Source organism: Pleurodeles waltl, chromosome 2_1 (genome assembly GCF_031143425.1).
Source record: "Pleurodeles waltl isolate 20211129_DDA chromosome 2_1, aPleWal1.hap1.20221129, whole genome shotgun sequence".
Taxonomy (NCBI): Eukaryota; Metazoa; Chordata; class Amphibia; order Caudata; family Salamandridae; genus Pleurodeles; species Pleurodeles waltl.
Window position 1 is genome coordinate 562,827,885 of NC_090438.1, and position 18,989 is coordinate 562,846,873.

An 18,989-nucleotide genomic window follows, 5' to 3' on the forward strand; every position below is an offset into this window, starting at 1 on the left:
ATTTTATGCTATGTTTTTATGTGTGTTTGTATGTTATATTATATTCATGTGTATGTTATGTCTATTTGTATATAATAGCATGTTCAGTTATGTCTATTTGAATGTTATACTATATGTATGTGTATGTTAGATATGTTATCTTTTGTGTATTTGTATGGTATATGTCTTTGTATGTTTTGTGTATCTGTATGTTCTGTTCTGTTATACATATTTGCAGGCTATGTTATGTATATTTGTATATTATGTTGTGTTATAGTATTTTTATTCTTATGATACACATAGCTGTATGTTATATTATTTCAACATATGTGTTGTATTTGTGTGTTATGTGTACTTGTATGTTATGTGTATTTGAAGATTATATATGTTATTATATGTATTTGTATGTTATGTTATGCATGTTTGTATGTTATGTTGTGATATGTGTATTTGTATATTATATTAACCCCTTCTATGTGCCATAGGCCCAGGAGCCATCCGACTCTGCAGTGCTCATGGCCGTCTGCACACATGGCATTGGAAATAGGAAAAGAAATTGGAATAGCTCCCCCAGCTCCCGGGGCAGTTTTGGGTTTTAACTGAAATGATGATCAGCATGCAGAGCACACTGACATCTTTTCAATGAAAACCAAAGTACAATGAGCCGATCGGCTCATTTCACTTTCACTGCTGCAGTGCTCATTTACCTGGAACGAAATTCCCTTGCACATAAGCGTTGTGCCCTTGCACATGAGTGACTCTGCTTTAGTTCTTGAATTCTGAAAAAAACTGAATACTTGGCTGTTCGCCATGCCTTGTTCCATACTGCACCTGCTCAGTGCCAGGATACATCCCACTCTCTGGGTGAGTTAAGCACTAAACAAATACATGTTACATAACGTATCATAACAACACAACAGTTGGTCCAACCAATCTTAGCAGTGGGTTTTAGGCTTTATGAGAACTTTCAGTTCTATTTTAGGGTTCATAACTTGCACCCCTAGTTTTTCAGGCATTACTCCTGTTTTGGTTATTACAGGAGATATTTAGCTTCTATTACTTTTCATCCAGCGATGCTTTCTTCAAGTGCTTTTACATACTTAAGCCACCTAAAGACATTCATCAGAAATGGACACTGTTGAAAGCAAGATAAAAGTACGTCAACAACAAAAAGGTATGATTTGTGTTCATTGTAATACAACAGAAGCATACTAACATCACTGTGAATCTTATTGCAAAATTCAAGATTTCCTTGTCATTCAAAAACGCACAATGAAATACATTATTTGTAAACACTTTACTATACTTTATTACAACCACAACATTTTTCAACATACAATCTTGTGGGCAATGGCAATTCCAGTATAACACTACTACCTCACTATACTTTGTAGCTGTTCACCAAGTAAGGCATATCCATGAACTCTTCTACTCCACCGACTACCTGCTCCGTTGCCTTCGTACGCAGAATATGCCCAACCTGCTCATTCAGAATCATATCTGTACCTTGCCTAGAAAATAAAAAAAACACACCTTAAACATGTATTCTATGTCCTTTCATATGTTTTTATGCTGTAGTTCAACTTCATTTTACAAGGTTTTATTGAGAATTTCCTGTCAGCACTGGCAAAGAAGAGCTGCCCAAAATTCTTTACAGACAAAGCATCCAAAGAGGAACAATGTTTTCACTAGAAAGACATTTTCAAGCCATGTGTAGCTTTTATTCCTGCATTTTCAGAAGGTCTTCTTCAAAATTAATAATCTTTCTTTGACAGATTTGACATGAAATGACAGTAAGATGGATTCTACTACCTTACTCCAGCCATATTACTATAAAAAACATTTTTCAACCAAAAGATATCAATGTTTATGAATGAAAAAATATGAAGTGCTGAATTGTACAAACAATCTTTATAGATTTCTGCAAGATTAATGTCATTAGCAGTGCTCACAGAAAAAAAGCACTGTGGCCCTCATTTTAACCTCAGCGGTCTTTTTGCAAGATTGCCGAGGTACCGCCATGCTGAAGACCACCAGTGCAGGCGGTTTTCCGCACAGCGTATTATGACTGCTGGCAGCCCTCTGTCCTTTTTCAGACAGAGAGCCGCCTGCAGCCATACTGGCAGTCGGCGGGGAAGTGGAGACTGCTCCACCTCCACTGCCACGTCATCAGAACACTGCCCACCGAATCACGTCCCATGATTCGGTGTGGCAGTGTTCTGGTGACGGGGAGCTGGCGGCGGAGCAGCCCCCATGGATCCTGTTCCCTTCCGGAGGATCACCGGACCAGGTAAGGTGATTGTCCGTTAGGAAAAGGGGCGGGGGTGTTGTGTGTTGTGTGCGTGCATTGGGGTGTGCGTGTGTAGAGGGGGTGTGTGAGTGCTTGTATGCATGCGGGGGGTGTGTTGTGTGTTTTGAAAATGTGTGCGTGTCTGTCTGTTTGTATGTTTGTGAGTATGTGTGCGTATCTGTATGTGTCTGTTGGAACGTCTGTTTGTATGTGTGTGGGTATGTGTAGTTGTAGTGTATGTGTGTGTGTGGAGGGTGTTGTGTGTCGATGTTGGGTGGGTGGGGAGGGGGGTCCTGCCACCTTTGTGTGTGGGGTAGGGGGGTGAGGGAGACCCCTATCAGTGCCAGGGAAGGAATTTCTGGCACTGATAGTGCCTACCGCCATGGACTTCGTGGTGGTACAGAACCCCACGAAATCCATGGCAGTATGCGGGGCCGTGATACTGCCGGCAGTGTAGTGACAGCCGCTGGTCTGGAGACCAAAGTCTCCAGCCCAGCGGTCGTTACCACCCTGGCAGTCGGAGTGGAGAAGTGGCGGATTAGCATGGCGGTTACAGCCATGCTTATAATGCCATTTTTTTTTTCGCCGGCCTGTTGGCGGTATTACCGCCATTCCTCCCCCGACCACCAGGGTTGTAATTAGGGCCTATGTGTTGTGCTATGATTCTAAGGTCCAGTGAAAGACCCTTGCAGGATGTCTTACTCATGGTATTTGAGGTACACCATCCAGTACAATTTTCAACACAACTCCAGCTGCACCATGGTAAGCAGCATAACTTGATTTCACTGACGTTACGTATTGCACATCGAAATATCATGTGATATCCCACTTACCTTTTGTTTGTGCATGTTTTCAATTGGTGTTAGGATCTGAAACAAAGTCAGGACACTCTACTTTAGTTGATCTGCTTTTGCAGCAAAATCAAGGTATGTTTTGTGCCACTCCTATAACACCCCATTTACATATACTACAGAGGACAGTTGGTAGCTTTGGTGCCACATGATAATAAGCTTTCCACACTTTGTTAGTTCCATGTAGCTAATTGATGCAGCTGGTTGTGGAACGCAAGTGCCTGCGCTAAACCCTGGTCAATGTAGAATTGTCAGATCTTCTAGACACTTGTGGGGGTCTCCCTGTGGTATTTTAAATTGTAAAAGATTTAAACAAACAATCCTCACCCACTATAAGTGGTGTGCATCATTACATGGTTTACCTCTGGGTTGTTGGAACCATTTTAGAAGACTATGGGACCAGGCGTGTTAATTGAATATTCAGTGGCCCACTCTTGCCAGTAGTCAAGCACTGGAATTGCCATGTGTTATTAGAATGCTACCTATCTTCAGTGGATCCACAGTCCTTCCAGTTTTCACCATAGAGCTACTAAAATGATGTCAGGATAGATTAAGATTAAATCCATTGCCGGCCCAGCCACAAGATTAAAAACACAAGAATTGTACCTCTGTTTCAACAGCCAACATGTTTTTACACCTTCCACAGTCACTGTGGTGCCATGTGCATTCTTCTCGTCTATCACCAAAGATGAAAAACTCGAAAACCAAGGCATTTGTACTTCAAAGAATACTTATGTGCTGTTGGTCACACAGTGTACAGACTTTGTGAGGTGGTGCCAACTCAGAGGTGGGGGATTCACTTAGCTGAATCATATTGTGTCCCATCGGTCATTTAGAAAAGCTGCCCATTTCCCCAGGTCATGGCAAGCCACTGCCACTCCTTCAAGATTAAGGTGATATTTTAAGGCAGTAGGCAAACAGTGACATTGGCTTAAAAAAATAGCAAGAGATTAATGATGTTGCGGAGGATCGATACTATGATGCAATACAATAAGTATACACTAAAAAATAAAGGGCATATTTAATAAAAGTGGTGCTGCACACAGTGCAGCGCCATTTTTCTTGCACCCCTTATCACCCCCGTAATGCCACCATGTGTGCGCTGTATATAAAATACAGTGCACCATGGCGGTAGTTAGGGGACTAGGGGCCAGATGTATGAAACTTTCTTGCATTCGCAAATGGTGCGAATCGCAAAATTCTGCCATTTGCGAATGCAAAAACGTGGTCTGTGATGCATGAAAGGCATTCGCAGACCAAAAATAAGAAATCGCAAACATTTAGATTTTTTGTGTTGCGACCTGGTTTTGCGAGTCGCATTTTACGATTCAGTATTTTCAGTAGGAAATTGCGAGGCGCAAAATGCGATTCGCAAAATCCAAGTCGCAATTCGATGCATCAAAAAATCACAAATTGCGATTTTTCGCAGAATGGCATTTTGCACATGCAAAATACCACTAAGTGAAACCAGGTGGTAACCAGGTGCAACCTATATAAAGAGGCCCAAAATGCCTCAGACTCTTCTCCACAATGGCTGCACTCTACGTCATGGCGAGGAGGATGAGGATCTTGGCAGGTTTGAGGAGAGGGAGGAGGAGACAGGAGCGCATTTTCAGAGTGCGCATTACACTTTTTAACCAGACAGAGGAGGAAATATTTGAGAGGTTGAACTCAGCCATGATACTTGATCTGATAGCTGAGCTACAACCCATAGTGCAGCGCAGAACACAAAGGACTCATAGCATACCCATCCATATGCAGGTATTATGCTCCCTCCACCTACTCACCGCAGGGAGCTATTAAGGTGTCATAGCAGCAGCTGGAGGGGTATCACAGAGTACCCTCTCTAGATTTTTCAATGCATTTATCAACGCCATGCTGAGCAGGATACACCAGTACATCAGATTCCCCCAGACCCCATAGGATATACAGCAGCCAAAAATAGATTTCTACCAGATAGCACAGTTCCCCACGTCCTAGATGCCATAGATGGGACACATGTTGCAATTTGTCCACCATCAGCCACAGAGTATGTGTACCGCAACCGTAAATACCAACATTCAATGAATATACAGGTGATATGCAATGCCTCCTACATCATTACTGATCTCGTGGCCCGGTACCCAGGGAGCACACATGATTCGTACATCTTTCGCCATAGCGGCATTCACACAAGACTGCTAGCTGGGGAGTTTGAAGAAGGATATCTACCAGGTATTGTCCCTCTGTACACTGGCGCATTGATGGCGTGCTGATGTCAGATGGTTCAGTTACTCAATATACCCTCTGTCCCTTCCAGGAGACAGTGCCTACGCAGTGCACACCTACATGATGACGCCCTACCTCAATCCTGCAACACCTGCTGAACGGAGATACAATGCAGCACACAGGGCGACCTGCATCGTGGTGAAGCGAACCTTTGGACTGCTGAAAAGTCGCTTCCAGTGCCTCCACAAAAGTGGAGGGGCACTACAGTACAGCCCAGAGACAAAATGTAGAATACTGGCTACTTGTGCAATCTTGCACAATATTGCTACCACCATGGGCATACCTGTAGAAATATGTGATACTGAATCTGATGAGGATGATGATCCCATACCACACCTACAGCCAGCAGACAGGACCAGTGCAGCAGAGGGAAGGCAAAGGCGTGCTGACATCACACACAACCATTTCAGATGTCAGTATTAATAAGACAAATGCACTGACAAATGTAACTGTAGTGAAGTACATTTATTACCTTAATGTCAGGTAATGTTAGTCCAACGAATACCAACAAAAGTGAGTTAAAAAATAGTAACAATAGAAGTTCAGAGTAAAGCACTATTACTTCATAGTTTACTCATTACCCCTCTGGCCACTACAGTTACTTCTTGCGGCCACGCACACCACTCGGGTGCCCAGTTGCCTCACTGGCACCTTGATTGTCTGCCACAGTGGCAGTGCTGTGCCTGGCACTGCGCTGTCTGGTGTCCATTGCGGGTACAGCTAGGCTGCTGAGGCTGGAAGTGTCCTCCGTGTCCCCCAGTCTAAGCTCACTAGGTGTGGCTGACCTGTGTCCCATGATGTTGTCTATCACATTTGTGATTTGGACAAGTCCGTGAGCCACATCCCTGCTGCTGTGTGCTGCCTCCACCTGTGCAGCCACTACACAACGTGCAATCTGTGAGGTTGAATTAGCTAGCCTATTGGCTGAGCGACAGAATCCTCTGAACATGTTCATGAATCGTCGCTCCTGCCTGCGGTGGCTCACCCTGTCATGGCGCAGCTCCTGGCATAGTTCCCGCACAGCAGAGGTTAGCTCCCTTGTGTCCTGCGATGCCTGGACCTGTCCCTCATGCAGCTGTTCTATATTTGCATTCAGGCACTCCAGCTGGCGATGCAGCCCCCTATGTTGGCATTATGTTGCTGCATTTGTTTTTGTAAACCAGTGATATTTTTGTTCTGCAGGCGCTGCTGCTGCAACACAGCTGCTTCTAGGCCACCAAAGAAGGAGGTTCCCTAACCTGCCTCATACGCCTGTGCACCTGCATTTGTCGCCATCCTGCGGGGTGCTGTGGTCTGCTGCAAACTGGCCTCCTGCATCTGGGTACGTCTGCCAATTGGGGATGGTGTATGTGGCCCTTCCTGCTGCTCATCGGAGTCCTGACTGAGCTCTGGCAGTGGCAGTGCCCTGGGACTGCTTCGGAGTGGCGCAATGGTGAGAGACCCACTCGTGTTGGAGTCTGAGGCTGGATGGGTGTCAGTCTCCCCTAAGCTGGCACATGCTGTGGCTGCTAGGCCTGGCCCACCTGCAACGACAATATGCAGCATGTCAGTTATGTTTGTTGCAAGTAAGGGCACACACTGGTAATAAAGGTACAGGTACTTCTCTTCACTGTGTTGTGGGTGTTGTGTTCCTCTGGGTGTCGCTCTACTTAAATACATTGTATGTGTTACTTTCAGCTCTGGGTTGTGGACTGCCACTCTCATAATGCATTGTTGTGCTGCTTCTAAGATGTGGAATGGACTACTTCTCACAATGTTTTACATTACTTGCTAATTCCTAAGGGGCTTTTGTGCATACACATATGAGGTTACAATTCAATATTGCACTTACCTTTGCTGGTACTTGGTGTGCCGGAGGTGCCCACTGACTGCTTCAGGGAGGAGTGTGGACTCCACTAGGTCCTCTAACGGGGTGGATGGTGACTCGGTGGGTAGATCGCCTCCTGTGCTCCTGGCCTCCTGCAGTCTTCTTGCCACCCTCTCCTTGGCATGGGACCGCAGGTCATACCACCTCTTCTTAATTTCTTTGACCGAGCGCTGTGCCACTCCAATAGCGCAGATCTTAGTTTGTATGTCTGCCCAGAGTCTCCTTTTCTCACTCTCCGGCACCTGGAGTGAGCTTTTACCAAAAAGGCGGTCATGGCTCCTGATCACCTCCTCTGTCAGCACCTCCAGCTTTTGCTCGCTAAATTTGACCTTCCGCTTTCTTTCTCCCTTCTCCTTTCCTTGGGCTGAGGTGTCCATGGTTGTTCAGGTGTGCTGCCTCCTTCAGAGTGTTGCTCAGTGTGGCTGGGCTGACTCTCGCTGGATGCTGGTTTGGGTGTGGCACCTGAAACTGCCTGGGATGACTCACTTCCTGCTTGTGATGTCATCAGGCTCCTCCAGGTGTGCTTTCTCGAAATTTCTTGCAATTTGCGATTTTCAATTACCGAATCGCAATTTGCGAAAATGCAAATTGCGATTCGGTAATTGGGCCTCGCAAACCACAAATAGCGATTTTTAAGAAATCGCTAATTCCACATCGCAATTATGGTACATGGCCTATTGCGACTCGGAAATAGCGATTTCTTAAAAATCGCTATTTGTGATTCGCAATGCCATTTCTTCATACATCTGGCCCCAAGTCACAATTTTAGCTGCATTTCAGGATTAGCATAAAAAATGTTCACGCTAATCGTGCTAAGCAGCCAGAGGTCCATTGTAACCAATATAAGTCTCCTTTTAACGCCTGCTCTGAGCAGGCATTAAAAGTGACAGAAAAAAATGATGCAAAGAAATCTGTTGGATTTCCTTGTACCATTTTTTCAATCCCAAATGCCTCCTTTGCATACAATATGCCGGGTGCAGGCATAATGTAGCGCAAAGGGTTACAAAGTGGCACAATGCATGCATTGTACCACTTTGTAAATATGGCGTGGCAATTTTGGCCTTCTAACACCACATTAGCGTAAAAGAAATGATGCTAATGTGTTGTTGGAGTAGTGCTAGGTGGTCTTAAATGTGCCCCTAAATGTCATACAATTTCAAGAAAAATTAAGAAACTAAAAAGCAAATGGGGGCTGAGGTGGGTTTTAAGGGGTGAAAGTCCTTGAGTACTATGAAAATAGAAAGCCGGGGGACACCAAAAATGCAAACAAAATGTTGCAAAACATGCCTGATCATTAGTTCTGAAGTCTTTCTTCTGTTCGGGAAAGGACTAAAAAGTCCTCCTTCTTCAAGCAACATGCCAAAGGACCCATCTGAAGGTGGTGCCCTCATATACTGGCTCATCACTGAACTAGCCTACTACCTCCCCTCCCTATCAATGCCTAATCTTAGCTACCCTTATATTCCCTGCTATTCCCAACTCAGCCTCTTCTCCTCCTGCTCCTTCTGCTTTGGTCTAATCCTCTGCTATACACCTGTGAGTTCTCTCTAACTTCCCTCTATATAAATGTGCACCCATCAACCGGCAACTTTTCACAACCTCTGCCACGCATATAACCTGTGAACACTACACAATCTGTTGAAACCATTTCTATTAGAAAAAGGGTTCAGTTGTCCTGTGAGCTAGGTTCATGCTTTAAAAATCACACACATATAACTAGTGCATAGATCTCATCAAATTCCATTAGTATTGCAATCACCTCAGTGCCCTTTTCCCCTCTCATGTCCACCTACCTCTCTTTTGATCCTTTCTATTTATTTTTTCTCAGCTTTGTTTTCCAAACTTTATTCTTGCCTGCATCCTAGCTCTCTTACCTCTATCTCCCCCTCTTCTCCTATTATCAGCCCCATTCTACTGTTTATTACCACTTCTCTTCCCCTTGGATCCATTATCTATCCTTCAAGAGAATGGAGCATGGGGCGGGTCTGTAGATATGAGAAGACATAGAACATAGAACATACTTCACCTAAACATGAGAGTTTAAGACAACCACAAACATGTGCACTAGACATACAACAAGGGTTGTGTTTAGAGATTATTGGCTAGGTATTTGGGCAAATTATTGGTTTGTAAATGCTGGGAGTCAGAAATATGGAAAAATCAGTGTGATGGAGAAATATGGCATACACATGGACAACATTTTTTTCAGGTCGCAAACAGCCCGATTCACAGAATCGGGTCGTTTGCAACCAGAAAAAAACATTTCTGATGTACCCAACCCTATTTTGCATTTTGGTAGCCTATTACCAAATTGCAAAATAGGTTAACGATACAGTAGTAGAAAGGGGCATGTTAAGGGCGTCCCTTCCTAATAGCAACTCACAGTGGTATGTATGAATCTTTTGTGACTGAAATGCAGTAAAAAAACATTCACTTTTTACCACCAAATTCAATTTGGCGGTAACCTATTTACAAATGAGAAGGGGGTCCTCAAAGGACCCCTTCCTCTTTGTGAATGCATGCAAAAAAAAATGTGTTTTTTGTTAAGGGCAGGCAGTAGTCCCACAGACCACTGCCTACTCTTAAAACAATTTAACTGAAATGTTTCATTTTACTTTTTAAAACAGACTGCATAAAAAAGAAAAACTTTGTTTTATTTTAGAAAGAAAACACAGACATGGAGGTCTGCTGAATATTACTGGTGTGTGTCAAGTTGTGACCCACTGGGATTTGCAAATGGAATTCAATGGAGTTTTGTACATTGGAAATTGTCATTTCCTAATTGTGATTCGCTTGGAATCGCAATTCCTAACGGACGTACATGTGGCCCATAGTTTTTTCAGGTATATAATGTAATTGTTATGAATATTAATGTAAATATCATTTTTAATATTATATTTGTGAGGAATGTAGTTCTTTTAATTAATTTATCATATCAGTTTGTATATTAATTGTATGGATTTCGAGACCATAGTAGAAAAGTTTAGATCTGGGATGAGGAGAGATGGAGAAGGGTCTAGATGGAGATTAGGAAAATCATAGTAGTAACATAAGGTTTGGGATCAGGAAAAGGAGGGCTGCATGAGGGAACAGTCTAAAAATGGTTATTTGAGGTATTACAGTAGTACAATGAGCTTTGGGAAGAGTCAGGGAGTAAAGCATTTATTGAGAGAGGTATAGAATGAGACAGAGTAATGCATTTGTGCAGTCAAAAGTTTTTTTCTCTACAATAAGAGTAAAGTGATAAATATAAAGATATGTAACATAACAGAGTTTAGCATTGGAGACAGTCAAAGCATTTTTCTTTCTTCTACAGTGGTAGTAAAGAAATAAAATATAGATACATAACTACATTGAATGGTATAAATGTATAAGGAAGATAATTGTTAGAAATTGGGTCTCTAGTTGACAGAGGTATGCACCCTTTGCAATTAGGGACCACAATACCAGTCAGAGTAAGTCAGGTGCAAACCCTAAATGACTCTGTGCTCAACCTCTGGTGACTTGCGCAGAGGAGTCCGCCTTAACTTAAGAGGTAATGTGTGAGGTATTTGAGCAACACTTAATTACAGTAAGACAGTGAAAGGCTCCACAAACTAGACTCCACACCAGTTTTGAAAACTAGAGAATATGTATCTAAGTGAAACAGGACAAAAATGACAAACATCCAAAAAGTAGAAGTCAAGAGATTAACTTTTAAAATTAAGGGCCTCATTTACAAGAATTTGATGCATCAGCTCTGATGTGTCAGATTTCTTGTGCTGTCCTACGACCCCCCAAAGACACCATGGATGAGCTGTATTTACAAGACAGAGATCCATGGCGTACGTTTTCACTCGATGCATCTGTGGCACTAAACTCAGGCATTGCTGGACTAGCATCAAAAAATTATGCTACTCCAGCAATGCCAGAAGGCCCCATTGAGAAAAGTCCTCTGTAAGTTTTATGCCTACTCTGATCAAGCAGTACAATTCTGGCATAAGGAAGTCACAGAATGACGCAATTAAATGTTGCAAATTTGACCAGATCAGTTCTGCATGGCTTCTCCTGTTGGAACACCTACCATTCATACATTATGGCCTTCACCAGCACACGCATCCCCACATGTCCAGACACCTCCACACTTGCACACAACCCCACCCGACCGCATATATCCAGACACCCCCACCAAACCGTATGCATGCATCCAGACACCCCCACCAAACCGCACGCATACATAGACACCCCAAGCCAACCGCACGCATATATAAAGACACCCCCACCCAACTACACGCATACATCCAGACACCCCCACTCTCACACACACAGACTTGCACCCGTACCCAACCAAACACAAACAGACATGCACCCCCACTCACTCGCATGCATAAGCACCCCCTCCGCATTCATACACACCCCCACGCTCTGCATACATTCACTCACACACACACACCCTCCTCATTAATACACCCCCCCATGCTCAGCATACATTAATTCACACACACCCCCTCTGCATTCATACACACCCCCACCCCCATGCTTCGCATGTATTCCCAAACACACCACCATGCATGCATAGAGTCGCAAACACACGCATGCACACCAATTCCAACACACACATACACACACATGCTTGCACACACACACCACGCACATGTACCTATCACACACACACACCCCTTTGGTCGTTCCACCTACCCGTCTGGGCCGCACAGCAGCCCACGTCGAGGTGGTCGTCTGGGAGGGGGAGGATATCGACGTTTCCACTGCCAATGCGGCAAGGACCACCATGCCATATTACTGCTCGTAATATGGTGGGTGGAGTACTTCTGGGTTGGCAGTGCTGGCGGTGAACCCAACTTTCATCCGCCATGGGTCAGTCCAGCGATGTTGGATTTCTGCCTGTTTATGCCTCGTAATACGGTGGTCTTTGGACCTCCAACACTGGCGGTCTTTTGGCGCCCACTTCAAAGGCGGTCTTGGCAAAAGACTGCCAAAGTCTAAATGAGGGCCTGTATCTTGTACAGGTATAATGTGATACAAGGCTTTACAAACTGATGCATTGGCCCCCAGTGCATCAGTTTGTAAACATGGAGCAGTGTAGAGCACTGTTTGCTCCACCGTTGCATTAAAAAAAGGCTCAGCGGTGGTGCAGAGGCTTTGTAAATGAGTCCCTAAATGTGAAAACAGTGCTTAGCACTAAAAGGGTTACCTGAGGTTGCTAGAGACCGGTGCAAATCCAAATTTCAGGCCAACCTGATGGAGGGTAGGCCAGCTACAGAACCCATGCAGCGTCTGCTGAAACAATATCTATGATGGAGCAATGCATCCTCACCGAGCCTCGCAGTGGGGTCCCATGTTGGCATTGTACTTCATTGATATGAATGTGATACTTTGTTTTCGAGTCATGCAGGCTGTAAAAAGCTTCTGTGTTGGCATCGATTGAGCAATGCTATGGAATTTCTCACACACTTAAGGTGATATGCTGTTTTTGGCAGAAATCAGCTGCAGAATCCACTTTTGAGGCCCAGGGCTGGAGAGGAGGACCTCAGGCAAGAATAGGACTTACAGAAGGTAGAGTCTAGCACGACCAGGAAAGTTGCAGGCACTTGTTGATGTCCCTGGGACTGTAGGATAACAGGGGGCAAGCCAACAAGCCCTTGGAGAATCTTGGGTTCACGGATGTAGAAAACAATTCCTGTCCTTCTCATTCCAGGCAAGAAGCAGCAGGCAACAGGCCAACACAGCAAAGGAAGTAGCAAAGTGGCAGTCCCTCCTGCAGCACAGCGCACAGCAAGTAGTAGACCAACATAGCAATGCAGTTACAGGGAGGCAGTCTTTCCTGGCAGCACAACAGTAATTCTTCCTGGAAGAATGTCCTTGGATACAGTAGAGTTCTGATTTAGTAGCGATTGGGGGCTAGTACTTATAACCAGTTGATCTTTTATATGGAGAGGTTTCAAAGTGAGGCCTTTGAGATGCACAAGCAAGGCCCCTGTTCTTCCTTCCCGGGCTCCATGCACTGTACAGGGGGTTATGCAGCCCTTTGTGTGGGGGGAAGCATAGCCCTCTTCAGGAGTAAGTGAGGCAATACTGAGCTCCACCCTCCCATCAAGCCAGTTAATGGCCCATCAGCCTGGTGATGGCCATCAGGATACAAATGTCACACCCCAGCTCCTTTTGTATGTGACTGTATAGAGGGAATTCACAAAGCCCAGCTGTCATCCACTGACAGGCAGAGGCACACAATGGTTAGAGTAAGAAAGTGCCAACTTCCTTAAAATCCAAATTCCCAAACAGTTGTGAGTTTAGACCCCAGAGACAGAGTCCAGAGACACCAAACTCCAACTTTCTTTCTTGTCCCAATTGGAAGTTACACTTAAAGGATGCCTCTAGGAACCTCCAATGTTAACCTAAGGGAGAGATAGGCCTTGCAGTAGCGGAAAACAAATGTAACATTTTTTCACTACCATGATACTTTAAACTCAAAAGTACATGTTCAACTTTTTAAATACACTGCACCCTGCCCTTGGGGTTACCTAGGGCCTGTCTTACGGGTGACTTTTATGGGATAAAAGGAAGGTTTGGACTTGGCAATTGGGTGTACTCACCAGGTTGAAATGGCAGTTTAAAAATGCACACACAGGCTCTGCAGTGGCAAGCCTGAGACATGTTTGAAGGGCTGCTATAGTGGATGCCACAATCAGTGGTACAGGCCCAGCAGTAGCATTTAATTTACTGGCACTGGACACATATAGTGCACTCTACTAGGGACTTACAAATAAATTAAATATGCAAATTGAGGATAATCCATTATTACAATGTTTGAGAGTACAGAGCACCTGCGTGTTAGCACTGATTAACAGTGGAAAGCCAACAAAAACAAGGTTAGAAAAAAAGGTGAAGGAAGGCACAAAAAGTTTGGGGATGACCCTGCAGAAAGGCCCAGGTTCAAAAATAATTCATCGAGATATTAAGTTGTAGTGTTATGCACACAGACTTTCAAGTGTTGCTGTATTTGTAGTTTATTTATTTGTGTTTATTTTTTACATTTTATTTTACATGTATATATCCTCAATATGTCAATAGAGAAGCACATTAAAATGCAATTGTTATGATAATATTTACATATTGTGATAGATAAAAGAGACCCATATGCATCTAATCAAACAACTTATATGAAAACTATTCCATGACCTATACATACTCTAAACATTATATATATACCTGGACAGGTTTTCTTTGTGACACCTCGCACTTTGCACTTTATTGAATGAAATAATAAATCCCTTTTGAAAAGCAACTAGTCGGACTGGATTTGTGCCGTCTCTCAGAATTGCCAGAAGAACAGTGTGCAGATTGGGGTAGGCTTTCTGGGAGAGAACCATATATATATATATATATATATATATATATATATATATATATATATATATAGTTTTGAAAATTTCATGAGGATTTATGAAATGGCACCAAAGTTATTGGCAAAAAAATGTTTTTCCTATGGAAACTAGTTCCTGTCTATAACAACCTACAGTAGGTTAAATGTATATATAGTATATACTTATATTACCTACTGGCAGTCATCAATAGGTAGACCACTGACAAATCCTCGGAGACAGATACACACCTACTCAGAGACCCAGTCAGACTTTCACATGCCCACTCACAGACCCACAGAGACACTCACGTAGCTAGTCACAGCTGCACACTGGAACGTACATACCAATGCACAGACCCACGAAGACACTCACAGACTCACTCTGATACCCACATACCTACTCACAGACCCATGCAGACATTGATACACCTACTGAGAGATCCATATAATCACTCAAAAACCCAGTCAAAAAACCATGCAGGCAGTTAGACTCCTATACATATACCAAGCCTCTTAGTCCCTTACACCCCTGCATTACCACTTAAACAGTCAAATAAACACTCATATGCACACTCACAGATCCATAGAGAAGTGAGAAATTCACTCACAGAGTAGACAGTGACTTCTGCAGTCTATGATATATGAATGCAGCCAGTTATAAGTGAAGTAAAATAAATATGTTCGCTGTTTTGCATTAATGTTTTGGGTTCGGAGTGAATCTGTGGACCTGTCATGGATTTGAAATGTGCTGCTATTTTGTGCTGAATTTTGCTTTTGGTTTGTGAATTCTCAACAGATCCTCAAGATCATGTGGGATAAGAAGAAAAAGTAGTTTGAAATTAAATTTAAGTGGAGTTTGCAAATAGGGTTGGCCCAGAAAAGAGCCTTTGTGTTTATGATGTGTAGATTATTACACACATAACGGGATTCACTCTTTCAAGTTGTTGAGAACCATCCTTTTCACTTTCTCTGTTAAATGAACTCCATCATTTCTATATATTCCATCCATATCAAAGAGTAAATTGTTGTGGTATGTAGAGTCCATGTTGTGCAGAAACAGTTTTATTGAAGTTTCCTGGATTTGTCGATCTGAAGAGGAAATTTGTTTGACCACTTCCACTTCTGCCTTTCGAAATTTTAAAGAACACGAAGGCAGTGTGTGAGAAAAGTGTTACTGATTTAGCAAATGCGTCCTTAATTAAGATTTCCAGTCCTACTCCAGTAATTGTGTCTAGGTCATTGCCACAATAGTGCGCAATCATGAGGTTTGGATGTTGGCTACCCACAATACATTCAACCAAAGGCAGCAATTGATGGCACTTTATTCCTCTCTGGCTAACCCAAGTAAAGTCTACCTTAGGTAAACCCAAGTCCTTGTCACTGGCACTTTTTATGGCACTCTCTCTAGCCCAAACACAAACCTATGGACCAAAATCCACACTCTGAACATTTTGGAGGCAAACATGAGTTGCACACAGGAGATAGCTGCAGCTGAATGAGGCGAATTTTAAAATGAAAGGCAGTTACAATGAAGGACATCACCTCAAATTTAAAAGAACATATTTGATTGGATGATGTAAATATGGATGTAGGTAAAATCTAGGTAGTGATATTCTGTAAAAAGTAACTTCATGTGTAATTGGCTTTGGGAAAATAAAACAAATATATACTGTTTGGCATATGCATATAATTCAAAACAGTCAACCATACCTGCTGCAGCTGAATTTGAAGCAATTGTGCTGCGGACAGAAACTGTTGTGAACTACTGACCTATTGGTAGCAGAGAATGTTTCAAACATGGTTACCATTGAAACGGCGGTACAAGAGCATGGGGGAAGGGAACAAAAAAGACTAGACTGTTAATCTGAAAAGGAGACAGCTATGGTAATATTTCTGATTAGTGAGTGTTTGACTTCAAATTCTGTAATTTTTACAAGGTATATTGGAATTGCTATGCTTTATCAGCAGAATTTTAAATGTATTTACAGACTCCTGTCTGGATTACCTGAACCGCCACGATTTTACATGGGGGTACACTAAGCACCATAGTGGATCCTTAAATCCGCCCAAAACCATTACCAAATTGTGCTTCATAGCAGTACTCTTAAAGCCTTAATAATTTGCAAGTGACACAACATAATTGACATAACATAATTAAAATTTGAAAAGCAGGTTGTGATTTGCTTACTACATCAGTATCACTGAAGTCAGAGTGGGAAGGGTTACCATTAATAGTTCCTTTGTACTGAGAGTGGTATACCATTCCAGTTCCCCTGACTTCAGATTTTGAGTGACAAGAAGATTGTAACTGATACTGAGATACAAATTAGAGAGCAGCAAAGAAAGTTTACAAGTATGTAGATAAAGTAGTAATTTTAAAAAGTATATGTATATGCTAATTTATGAGTGTATAGAAGAAGAAAGAAACTGTGTAGTTTGTACACAATAGTAAAAGGGAAAATAAAAGAGAAGGTAAATGATGGAATTTAGGAAAAAGATAATGAGCAGCAAAGGAGAAACAAACATATCTGAAGCACAAATCTAGTTATTTCATTCATCTGCAATAAATGAATACGGTTCAAAGTAGATATTGGTGAATTATTACAGTAAATAAGTTAATAGTATATATTTTTTGCCCACTCATAGAGAGAGGCAGGCACTCATACATGCAGTTACAGTTTCAGAATAGCTAATATGAAACTGTAACTGACATAATGAGAATGAAATCGATAAAACAATTCAGACACCGATTTACTTCCCTATACATCCAGTTACATAGGCCCTCATTATGAACTTGGCGGCGATCACCGCCGACCGCCGTGCTGATGGTGAACAAAAGACCACCAGTGGCGGTGAACTGCATACTGCTGTATAATGATGTCAAAAAGACAAACCTCGAAAAAATCTTGCAACCTCCACCCACTGCCAGGGCAAACGACGGCAGAAAGGCAGTACACCTCACCCTGCCACCACCATGCAGACAAATCCCCCACCCACCAAATAATGATGCACAAATCAGCTCAGTGGACAGTGAATGTCGAACGACCATTGGCAGTACGGGCCCGCCAACAACAAATGCACACATTGGCAAGTTTGAAAAGCACACACTTGACACACATCCACAACACTTTAAAACACACACATACACACCCCACAATCCTTTGCAATGCTAATAGCACAACAGATATTGACACTGCAACACGCATACACTGAACTAACCATCACACAAGTCACACACACAAAAACACCAGCAAAACTCATACATTTCACACTCACCATTACAAACCACACAACAGCACCCTCACCAACACACCTACAACACACCACCCACAACACACACCATGGCATCCCCTAAGCACCCCCGCTTCACCAACAGGGAATTAAGGACAATGGTGGATGAAATACTCAGGGTCAAGTCACGCCTATTCGGGACACAGGTGCAGCAGACACCCTTGGCCAGGAAGATGGAGCTATGGCAGAGGATAGTCAACAAGGTCAATGCATGGGGAAGCCATCCACACACAAGGGACGTCATCAGGAAGAGATGGAATGACCTGCAGGGGAAGGTGCCTTCTATGGCATCCAGGCACAACATCGCCGTACAGAAGACTGGTGGTGGTCCTCCCCTACTCCCCCCGAATACACAGACTGGGAGGAGAAGCTCTTGGCCATCCTGCACCTGGAGGGCCTCACTGGACTCACTGGAGGACTGGACTTGGGTAAGTCAACTACAATACCCCAACAATCACCACACCTGTAATGCCTGTCTCACCCCATCCCTCTCCCATCTCTCTCACTACCACCAGGACCCCATCCCCTACCCAGTCCACAACAGACACCATTTCACCTGCATGCCCACAATCCCCCATACAAATCATCATCCAGCCCCCTATGCACAGTCACCAACCCATCCAGGCAATCACAGGAGCACCACAACACCGTCAATGCACTACCCCCCTCAATAAATGCATCAAAGTGAACACGAAGGGAACCTGCATGCCACTACATGGGAATTCAAACACCAATTACTGCTGACCAGTGCTGCAATTGACAAGAATGTGCAGGACAACCACATCTCAATTCTCTCACACACAGGCACCACCACCCATGCCACCCGGATGGAGAAGTTAAGGAGTGCCAGTCCTCCACCTGAAGACGAATGCCCCACTCAGGAGAATGGGGATGGATGTCTTGACACAGAGGAAATCCCTGGCTCATCCCACACCCCTGGACAATCACCCTCACACGCCTGAGTCCCCACCCACCACAACGCAGGATGATGAGGGGCCCATTTCAAGTGGGACTGCCAGACTTTTTGCAGGGGGAAACCGACACAGGGGGCTAGGGCCAGTGGAAGGGTATCAGTGGTCCAGG

General features: G+C 43.5%; 1 protein-coding gene across 1 annotated transcript in view; it reads right to left on the minus strand.

Moving 5' to 3' along the window:
* Window positions 1-744: 744 nt before the first annotated feature.
* The window catches only part of LOC138260020 (glutathione synthetase-like), a 327,470-nt gene continuing 309,225 nt past the window's right edge, over window positions 745-18,989 (minus strand). The window contains exons 12-13 of the mRNA XM_069208089.1: window positions 1,367-1,490; window positions 745-855 (exon numbers count right to left, since the gene is read on the minus strand). Of these exons, the coding sequence (XP_069064190.1) occupies window positions 745-855; window positions 1,367-1,490 (235 nt within the window). The remainder of the gene's footprint in view (window positions 856-1,366; window positions 1,491-18,989) is intronic.